Below are 11,326 nucleotides of genomic sequence, written 5' to 3'. Positions count from 1 at the left end.
TATTGAAATATGTAAATAAACTAATAAACACTAAAAAAAGGGCCAAGGAATAGACATTCTTCTGGAGATACAGTACAGATGTGCAATAAGCACAGAAATACGCTCATGCCATTAGGGAAGTAAAATCAAAACTAGGAGATGCCTCTTCATGTCCACAAGGGCTGCTGTAATTGAAAAAAGAGTGCAGCTCTAACAGGTGCTGGGGAAGATGTGGAGAAAGCACAATTCCACACTGCTGGTGCGAGCAGAACTACTGCAAGCCTTTGGAAGTTCAGCAGTTCCTCAAAACGTCAGAGTTACCATATGGTCCAACAAGCCATCTTCCACTCCTGTATACAATCTTGAACAGGAATGTTTACTAGCAGACTTTATCTATATGTATATGTGTGTGTGTGTGTATGTGTGCTAGAAAGTAGAAATAACCCAAATGATCACTGGGTTATGAATGGATACAGAAAATGCACTATGGCCATGCAATGGACTATTACTGGGAAATAGAAAGAATGATGAGCCCTGGAAACACACTAGTTGAAAACATCCACTCACGACATCCACTGCAATGTCTACAACCAGCAGTTATACAGACAGAACAGTTTTCTTGCCTATACCTTGGGACGGGGTGTGGTTACCAGTAGGTGCAGGGAAGTTACAGGGGATGAAAATTTGCTTAAATTATGTGGTGATGGCTATGTGACCCTGTAAATATACTATGCTAAAAACCATTAACACTTTTTGGGGGGGGGCAGGTACCAGGAATCAAACTCCTGACCTTGTGCTTGCCAGGCAGGCACTGTGCTGCTGAGCTATAATCCTGGCCAACACTTCTAAAAAGATCATACAGCGATCTTTTTCTTTTTTGGGCACAGGGTCTCACTGTATTGCTGGGTGGGGCTCCCTGTGATGCTCCTGCTCCGGTCTCCTTCATGCTGGGTCTCAGTGCGCTCTGCAGCGCACCTCACGTCTAACTGTGCTGAGACTGCAGAAGAACAGTGAGTCTGATGGAGGAACACAAAAGCATTTTTCTTTAAAAGCTATTACCCTAAAGTGATGGTCTGTTTCTCTAATGTGGCTTTTTGTTTTTGGTACCAGGAATTGAACTCAGGACCTTGCACTTGCTAAGCAAGACACTGTGCCACTGAGTTATGTCCCCAGTTTTCAATAAAAAAGATAAATTAGATTTCAGTGAGATAAAACAGCAGGATTAAAATAATGGAGTCACCTGGCTTTTACTGAGAACTACAGACATGGTAGCCTTCTGTCACTGTAAAAAAGGATCCAAGGAGAGGTCAGCTGACAAAGATAAAGTTTACCTCGGCTCACAACTTTGCAGGTGTTGCTTTTAGGCCTGCATGAGACAGACAGTGATCACTGTGGGAAGAGGCCAGGAAGCAAAAAGACAGAAGGGGCAGAGGGTGGCAGTACCCTTCATTTACATTTTTGTCTTTTTGAGAGGGTCTCAGTATGCAGTTCAGGCTGGCCTTGAGCTCACTTTGTAGCCCAGGCTGGCCTTGAACTCGCAACAATCCTCCTGCCTCAGCCTCCTGAGTGCTGGGATTACAGGTGTGCGCCACCATGCCTGGCTCTTTATTTATAGTTTTTTTTGACACTCAGTCTTACTATGTAGTCCAGTGGCCTCCAACAGATGGTGTTCTTTCTGGCTCAGCCTCCTGAGTGCTGGGATTCCAGGCCCGCCGCCACGCCCGGCTTTCCAATACCCATCCCTTAGAGGCCCAGCCCCAGTGACCGCACTTCTCACCACCAGGCCCCGACACTTATGCTGCTATGGCTTCCTGCTGGCCCTGCAGGCTCAGGATCGAGTCTTTGGGAAGACCCTCGAAATCCCAATGACGGCATGCACCACACGGCCTCTGCAAAGGCGGCATGGACATGCCGCCTGGCTGTCTCTGCATGGGGCCACTGGTTTAAAGAGCATGTCAGCATATCTGCATTGCATGAATTTTTATTATGATTTATTTTTTTTATTTATTTTTTGTCTTTTTGAGGCAGGTTCTCGCTTTGCGGTTCAGGCCTTTTTGAGCTCACTTTGTAGCCCAGGCTGGTCTAGAACTCACAACGACCCTCCTACCTCAGCCTCCCAAATGCTGGGATTACAGGCGTGTACCACCACACTTGGCCATGATTTTTTTAAAACAACAAAGAACTAGTGTACCAAATAAGCCATTTCTATTTGAGGATTTAGTGTGACGAACGTTTTTTTTTTACATAAATGGTTTGCATATTGGAAGAAGAACAAAGGAGTAAACCTTACTGACAAGTCTTCATACTGGTTCAACTCAGGACACAAAGGATGATTTAAAATACAAACATAATCATAGAACCTGGCACTAAGAATCTCACAGTCTTACGTTTCTGAGTATTAAACGACAGCAATGCTGATTACAACAACAGCACCTAGTAAACATTTGTTGATTCTCACACTAAGCCAAATAAAAACTACAAATACATCCGCAAGTAACTAGGTCATAAGTGTAAATTATTTCACAGGTCCTTTTAATGAAAAGTATTTCATCCTTAAGAGAGCAGTTCTTCAACCATTAGCAAAACATTGCATTCAAAATAAGGCACTGAAATAAATGGATATATTATACCACATTGTCAATACACTGAAACACTGAAAGTATACTGAATGAGAAAAATATGCAAGATTATGTTTAACCTGGACAACCCATAGTACTTTAACCAGTAAATTAGAATTTGTAAAATTAGAAATGTACTTTTCTACATCTGCCCTAACTACTTGAACGATGACAGTTTTGAGGCAACTGCTTAGGACAAATTGTATTCCACACTCAAAATGTTTGCTTATTTTCAAGTTTTCTTTCCCTTGGAAAATTCAGTTCATGTTTGCTAGAGTCAACATGTATTGCATAATCTATATGTCTAATTAACAACTTTCTGTGTTTAAACTTTCAACTAAATAGCTTTTTTTTTTTTTTTTTTGAGACAGTCTTGCTATGTAGCCCAGGCTGGCCTGGAACTCACTGGTGATCCTCCTGCCTCAGCCTCCTGAGGGCTGGGATTACTAGTATACCACCACACTCAGCCTCAAGTAAACAGCTTTTATCAGATGATTATCCTTTTAGCAAATCTTTGAGATTATTCACAATAACGAAAGTTTCACAGTTAAAAAGATGAAGGTTATTGCTGATGACAGGCCTTTCTCTGTGGGATCCCCTCACTGGGAACTGGAAAAGTCTGCAAAGGAGGTTTTTGTTTATCTTCTTGAGACAGGATATTACTATGCAGCCCAGGCTGGCCTCAAGCTCACAGTAATCCTCCTGCCTCACCCTCCTGAGTGCTGGGATTATAGACTTGCACCACCATACCTAGCAACAAAAGAGGCTTTTCTGTCAGTATATCAGAAACATTCCTAAGAGAGGCCCATTAGAGAAATACAGGGAAAACGATATACTGACTATGCAAATAAAAATGCTTCAAGATAGGTGTAGATGGAACATTTTCATAGATTCCTGACTATATACCAACAAATCATCATAAGCTATTTTCTGCATCTGAACGAAGTTCATTAATTTTATCATTCATTTTTAAAGAACGTCATTATTTCTGCTTCATTAGAGGGCTCTGACACTATGCAGATGTAACTGACAGTAAGTATTTTCTCTGATGTCTGGTACGTCATTGCCTAGGTAAAGGACAGAAGGGAAAGGCTCACTCTGTCCTCCCTCTCTTCCCAATCTGCCATCGAAATGGCTGGGAGCGAGCAAAGGAAGTACCCTTAAAGCAGCTGGGGCAGGGGGCGGGTCACCTACTTATATACAGAGTCCCCTTTCGTGATTCCTGAGCCTGCAGTAAAAACTTCACTCAAATATCACACTCCTGTATTATCTGTGCTATGCACAAAGTGCAGGTTACGGCAGGGTCAGTGCAGGGTAAGGGGGGACAGCCTAAGGGAAATTGCGGGGACAAGGCGAAGACTTAAGAGGTAGCAGTGCCACTTCAGTGGCGTCTTCCAGTGAGCAGGACAGGCACATGGGCTTTCTCTCTGGGGGTGGCAGCTCAAGGCAGGCTCTCCCAAGGGGTGATGGTCCTTCCACACATCCCTGAGAATCACTCAGTGTTTCAAATGCAGTGTTCTGGGACCCATTCCAGATACGTGGATCAGAACATTGGGGGCAGGTGGTGGAAGAGGTATCCTTGAAGTCTGCCAAGTGATTCTCATACTTGGCTTCCGCATCACTGTGAAGCATTCCCCGCTTTATGGGCTGGGACCCCAAGAATCACTGCAGGGCCTGAGACCCAGGCAGGGATCTGGGAGGCCAAAACCCTTTCAGGAGGGATAATAAGGGTTAACAGGTTTCCTTTTCATTCTCTCTTGAATGTAGTGTAATGATGTCTTCCAGGGGCTATGTTACATGTGACACTGCCACGCATTGAATACAGAAGCAGATAAAACCCCAGTTGTACTCTGAAGACATCTGCGGAAAACGAACTGCAATGCTATTTTTCCTACTGGATCTCCTTGTTTTGGAAGTACAGTGATACCTCAATTCAAAAACTTGATTCTTCCCACAATTCTGTTTGCAAATGGAGTTGGATGAGAACCAAATCAAATTCAACGGCTAGGTTCAATGTTGACCTTACAGGGAAATTTGATTTGGTTCTTACCCAGTTTGGTTTGTGACCAGAATCATGGAGAACTAAGTTTATGAACCAAGGTGCCACTGTATTATTAAGAGACAGGGTCTTGCTGTGTTGCCCAAGCTGGCCCTGAATTTCTAGGTTCAAGTGATCCTCTTACCTCAGCTTCCCTCGGTAGCTAGGACTACAGACACAGGGCACCATGCCTGACTTCGAAGTTACTATTCTTAAGCAAATACATAGTTTAGAACTTTGAATTTTGCATATAACATTTATACATTACCCGCTGAAAAGTTTTGAGGCCAAAACTTCTCCAACATCCATCCAACACACTATGAACATCACTGTTTTTTATGCCACGTAATCCTTGGCAGACTCAGTGTATACTTTATTTTTAATCTGATTGAAGAGATCATTTGCAAGATAGCTCAAGCTTATGTCCAAGTTCTTTTTTCCTGTTTTTTTTTTTTTTTTTGAGAAAGGGTCTCACTATGAAGTTTAGGCTGGCCCTGACATCTGTGTAGGCTGGTGTCAAACTCACAGTGACCTTCCTGCCTCAGCTTCCCAAGTGCTGGGAGATTTAGTCTAAGTGAAAGACTGAAGTCAGACTGGTTTTGTTAAAAGTCTAATATACAAAGCAAACTTTCCTTGGTTACACCAGGACGTATAATCCGTTAGTGAACACAAACGGGAACTCTCATATTCTAAGTGAATGGTAGCAATGAATGGCTAATCCCAAACGTTAGCTAAATTAAATCCCCAATTTTCAGGTGCTGAGGGAAACAATGAATTGGGGTTCTTGGAGAGGATTTTTTTTAGAAAGTATAAAAAGATAAGTAGGCAGATTAATACTGACATTCTCCTAAACTGCACAATTTTACTCCTATGTGCAAATACAGCTTATAAACTGGTGCTAATAAATATTTGAATATATCTTCCCAGCACAAGTGAAAACTGAGAATGCTTTGAGGTTTGGACAGTGCTAAGGTAAAAACAGGTCATCCTAGAGTTTTTTTTGTCTTGTTTTAAGATAGGGCCTTGCTATGTAGCCCAGGCTGGCCTTGAACTCACAATACAGGCATGCACCACCATACCCAACTCACGCCAGACTTCTGATTATATCTGTGGTACAGGATAATTACATTGATGCTTTTAACCTGCAATGAATAATTTTTAATGTGTTACTATTTAATAATTCTGAGATAGCTAACGTTTAGATAAATATCAATTGTTTGGAAATATTTGAGTTACTAATGCTGTGAACATTTTTGTTAAGTTATACCATCTCTTATTTGAGACAGGATGTCACCATGTGGCTATCCCTGAACTCACTCTGTAGCCAAGGCTGGCCTTGAACTCAGTGATCCTCCTGCCTCAGCATTTTGCGTGCTGGGATTGCAGGCTTGCACCACCATGCTTGACCCATATTAAGATTCCAAAAGGTAGTTATTTATTTTATGTTGATTAATTGATATTTTGAAAATACGTGTATTTTTCTTTCTGAGTAGCCGTTTGGAAAAAAGTGACAAATATACCTTCCAGTCATCCATGACTTTCCTAAGTTGTAATTATTAAAAGTCCCCTCATCAGCAAAGAATTAAGTATCACTAGGTCCAAAGTCCAGCAAACCTGACTCCTCTTTTCTCCCACTCCTGCACGTCCACTCCCAACCACCAAGCTTATGCAGCTTCCAGTCTCTCAGAACCAACACTACGAATGTTCTCTAAAAGGCTCGGCGGTGATTCTGAGTCTCTGAATGATGACTGCATTCCGCAAATCCGCTTCTTCCAGAGTGAGCGTCTCATCCAGCGATCTGAGGAAAGGCAGTGCTGTTGCCAGGGAGAAGGGCGGGGCTCTCTGAGACCCGTGGTGTTTCTCAATGAAATCTTTGATGTGACTTACCCTGCAAAACAGCATAAACTTCTCACATAATTTTGTGAAATTTGAATGAGCTAATTTAAGATAAAAACTTGTGAAGTAGTGCTGGCTTCAGCAGCACATATACAACCTGTAAAAGTATCTGAATATGTTAAAACACAAAGCAGTAAGGTTATATGGTCTAAACCAGCATTTGTTTCTTTTTCTTTTTTTTTTTTTTGAGACATGGTCTTGTTACGGTAGCCCAGGCTGGCCTTGAACTCCCAGCTCCCAGCGATCCCTCTGCCTCAGTCTCCTGAGTGCTGGGAGCACAGGCATGTGCCACCACACATGGCTTAACTGGTCATTTGGGCCACCCCTCCTACGGAGGAGGGGCTTATTGCGGATTGAACCCAGGGCCTTTCGACTGACTGAGATAAATTTCTACTGTCTTTTTTATTTTTCTGATTTTTGAAACAAGGTCTTGTTAAATTGCTGTGGTGCTCAGGTTGGGCTGGAACTTGTAATCCTCCTGACTCAGTGTCCCTGAGTGCTGGGATTACAGGTGTGAGCCACCATGCCCAATTTGAGATTTGCTATAATAGAACATTTACGTATCTATCTCTGAACAGAACATAAATGGTCCAACTCACGATCCTACACAGAACAGGGTGTATTTGTTAAACAGCAGGTTATGCTGTGCTTCATCTCCAAGTAGGAAAATTTTTAATACAGTGCAGGCAGAATTTCAGTTAGTATAAGGAACACAGTGGTTATCACTAGAGTTAATATGATCACTGCAATCCTGAATGCAGCTCAACATCATGCTTGCTTTCATGTTTAATGTATTTAAAGAGAGACAGCAAAATTAGGCTGCCATTAATTTTAAAACACATCATTATTTTATGTATTACTAAAATTTTGAAAACTCTAGTCAGGTGTGGTGGTGCATGCCTGTAATCCCAGTACTTGGGAGGCTGAGGCAGGAGGATCGCTGCAAGTTTGAGACCAACCAGGGCTAGTAAGGCTGACTTGGACTACAGAACAAGACCCAGTCTCAAAAACCAGAAAAAAAAAAAAAAAAAAGAACCCCTGCAACTCCCCCCGCAAAATCTACACTATGACAATATATTCTCTTAACACTTAGAATTTCTATGTTGTATTTTTTGAGAGAACAAAACATTTTTAGACTTAATTTCACAAACATCAAATTGCGCATGCACTCCCATGAAATGGAAAATATAAGCTGATTACTCTTTAACACTTGCGCATTGGTCATACTCTGACCTGCTGAGTTGTTTTTATTTCAGTCATCAACATACTTGACTTCTCCATGCAGCGGCCCCCATCCTATATGCTGGTGATGTGAAATTCCTGTTTTCTTCCTTTCTTGCAATGCTGCGGATCAAATCTAAGGCCTTGCACATGCTAGACAAGTACTCTACTACTGAGGTATCCTCCCAGCCTGATACAAAATCTCTTTTGAAAGTGTTCTCTACTAGCTGGGCAAGTGGTGCATGCCCCAGCACTCCAGAAGCTGAGGCAGGAGGATTGCTGTGAGTCTGAAGCCAGCCTGTGCTACATAGTTCAAGGTCAGCCTGAACTAGCTACTTTAGGAAGGTGAGGCAGGAGGATATTCTGAGCTCAGACATCTTTCATATTTTTTTTGTTTGTTTGTTTTTCTTCCGGTACTAGGAATCGAACTCATGATCTTGCGTTTGCCAGGCAGGTGTTTTGCCGCTGAGCTAAATCCCCAGCCCCATCTTTCATATTTTTTTGAGACAGGGTCTAACCATGTAGTTCAGGCTGGCCTTGAACTTACTATGTAGCTCAGGCTGGCCTGGAGCTCACAGGGGCCCTCTTGCCTCAGCCTCCTGAGAGCTGGTACTACAGGCGTACACTACCATATCTGGAAAGACCCTATGTCAAAAACAACAAAAAAATATTGTGTTGATTTCTCTGTTAAATGCACTAAAACAATACAAACAAGACAGCCATTGAAAAAATTGAAGTACTTAGCTCTACTACTCAGAAATATCCAGTATTATTAGATTGATATATATTTAGCGTTTTATCTCTCATAAAAGTCTGCTTTGTTTTGGCTGGGCATGGTGGCACACACTTGTAATCCCAGCACTCAGGAGACTGAGGCAGGAGGATTGCTGCAAGTTCGAGGCCAGTCTGGGCTACATAGTGTGTTGAAGGCCAGTTTCAACTATATATGAGACCTTGTCACAAAAAGACAGAAAAAACATCTGCTTTTTGTTTGGTTTGATTTTTTTTGAGACAGAGTCTGGCTATGTAGTTCAGACTGGCCTTGAATTCATGATAATCCTCCTGCTTCAGCCTCCTAAGTGCTGGGACTACAGGTGTATGCCACCATCCCCAGCTCCTTCATTCCTTCTTTCCTTTTTTTTTTTTTTTGGTACCAAGAATCAAACTCAGGACCTTGCGCTTACCAGGCAAGCACTTGCGCTGCTAAGCTATATCCCCGGCCCTCATTCATTCTTAAGAACTACTACTGAATAAACTTAAAAGAAACAATATTTAAACTTGGAAAGTATCAGAAAATACTGAAACAGAGGACTTACCTATGAGAAACATTAAATTTCTGGATGATTCTTTTCCCGTTGGCTAGCCATATCTGTATATTAGTGATGGGCTCCAAGTTATTCAGTGAAACAGCAGACAAATTATTTTTACTTTCAACTTCAACAGTCTTTGTTTTGGAAACAATTTTGGGGGTGGCACTAGGAAATCCAGACAATAAAGTCAGACACATTTTTTTACCATTATTGTAAAAATTTTATACTAAATATAGCTTTTAAGAAGATTTTTGTACATCACAACTATTTCCTCAATAATAACACAAAAATATTTGTTATGTCCATAATATATAATGGTTCTAAGTATCTAACAAAATTATGCATATTCAACTAACTTGTAAACTTAAGAGAGTAAATAAACTGTTTCTAGTATTATTTGAATAGTGCTTTATGGAATAATTTTATAATGGTTGAAAGATCTGCACACTTTTAGCTTTACTTAATGCCCAAGGAAAATTTCCAAAAGAAATTACAAGCTCTCTATATAATGATTAGCTGTTGGGTTATAAAGAAAGGGAACCAAATATTTTGAAAGACACATGCCAATATTTTTGTATACATGGATGAATATGTATGAACCTTGCCAACTTTGACAACTAAAATATGAGATTCATAAAAAGCAAAGTGATCCCATATCCCCATATTCTGTCATAAGGCACTGTTAGGTATGAAGATGGAAAAACATGAAAATAAAGGTTTTGAGCTGCGATAGTGGTACACGGCTGTAATCCCAGCACTCAGGAGGCCGAGGTAGGAGGATCACCAGTGTGAGGCCAGCCTGGGCTACACAGTAAATGCAACAGCAACCTGAACTACATAGTGAGACCGCGTCTCAAGAAACCAATATAAGACTTTGATATTGATAGGCCAGGCCTTTCTGTCTGATTAAAAAAAAAAAATTCCATGATTATTGGTGGCATATATTAATACACACAAAGGTAAATATGACTTAAGAATCCTCATAAAAACTAACATTAAAAAATCTTATTTGCGCTGGCTGAGTGTGGTGGCACACGCTTATTATCCCAGCACTCAGGAAGTTGAGGCAGGAAGATCTGCAAGTTCAAAGCCAGCCTGGGCTACACAAAGAGACCCTGTCTCAAAAAAACAAAAACAAAAGTTTAAAAAAAAGAAATAACAATAGTTGAAATATCAGTCACATCTCTGCTTATGAAGAGCACAGGTGAGGGACATACTTACCTTCCCAGCCTGTGCCCCTGCCCTGAGAAGGGTTGGAATGCAGGCTTTGTGGACACACATACTTCATTTTTCTTATCTTCAACTTTAACATCTACCTCCTCTTTATCAAAAATTCCCTGTAATTCTGAAGGTAATTCCCTTGGAAGGAAGAGAAACAAGATGATAAAGCTCTCAGTATTTTGTTCTCTATCTTAAAAAGATATTTAGCATGCAAAAAGAATTGGAAAATATGTGCAAATATAATATAAACAAATAAGGCATATAATATTCTCTTTAGTGAAATAACTAAATGTAATTAAAAATAATATAAATAATACAAAAAAATCTGAAGAAGCCGAGCATGGTGGCGCATGCCTGTAATCCCAGCACTCGGGAGGCTGAGGTAGGAGGATTGTTGCGAGTTTGAGACCGGCCTGGGCTACAAAGTGAGCTCAAGGCCAGCCTGAACTGCATTATGAGACCCTGTCTCAAAAAGACAAAAAAAAAAAAAAAGACAAAAAAAATCTGAAGATAAAATATCATTTTTAAGATCATAAATTCATGAAATGTAGGAGTATCTAAAATAGTACCCAACTACAAAGTGAGCTCAAGGCCAGTCTGAACTGCATACTGAGACCTTGTCTCAAAAAAGACAAAAAAAAAAAAAAAAAAAGGACCCAAATCATTAAGAGTATTAGAGGACTATATGCTGCTGAATTTAAACAATGTGATCTTTTTGTGTGTGTGTGGGGTTCAGACAGGGTGTGGCTATATATTTCAGGCTGGCCTTGAACTCACTATGTAGCCTGCGCTGGCATACAATTTGCAGTCATCTTCCTGCCTTGGCATTGAAAGTGCTCGGATTACAGGAATGCACCACCATGCCCAGCCTCAATTTGATTATTTTTGTAGGTGCGAACTAAAAATGTGCTAGGAAAACCAAGCTCTCATTTTAGTTTTTAAATGAAAATACAGACGTTGGAAGTGACAACAGTAAAATAACAAACATACAAGAATTTTAAAAAAATGTTTTCACATTATCTTCCTAACAAAGACTCTGTCTC

General features: G+C 40.8%; 1 protein-coding gene across 1 annotated transcript in view; it reads right to left on the bottom strand.

Annotated features, from left to right (window-relative positions):
- Nucleotides 1-4,984: 4,984 nt before the first annotated feature.
- Ubxn2a (UBX domain protein 2A) overlaps nt 4,985-11,326 on the bottom strand; it is a 41,045-nt gene continuing 34,703 nt past the window's right edge. The window contains exons 6-8 of the mRNA XM_005400368.2: nt 10,284-10,421; nt 9,069-9,227; nt 4,985-6,523 (exon numbers count right to left, since the gene is read on the bottom strand). Of these exons, the coding sequence (XP_005400425.1) occupies nt 6,331-6,523; nt 9,069-9,227; nt 10,284-10,421 (490 nt within the window). The 3' untranslated portion in view covers nt 4,985-6,330. The remainder of the gene's footprint in view (nt 6,524-9,068; nt 9,228-10,283; nt 10,422-11,326) is intronic.

This window comes from Chinchilla lanigera, unplaced genomic scaffold (genome assembly GCF_000276665.1).
Source record: "Chinchilla lanigera isolate Chin_1 unplaced genomic scaffold, ChiLan1.0 scaffold00068, whole genome shotgun sequence".
Taxonomy (NCBI): domain Eukaryota; kingdom Metazoa; phylum Chordata; class Mammalia; order Rodentia; family Chinchillidae; genus Chinchilla; species Chinchilla lanigera.
This window is presented reverse-complemented; position numbering and strand designations above follow the sequence as displayed.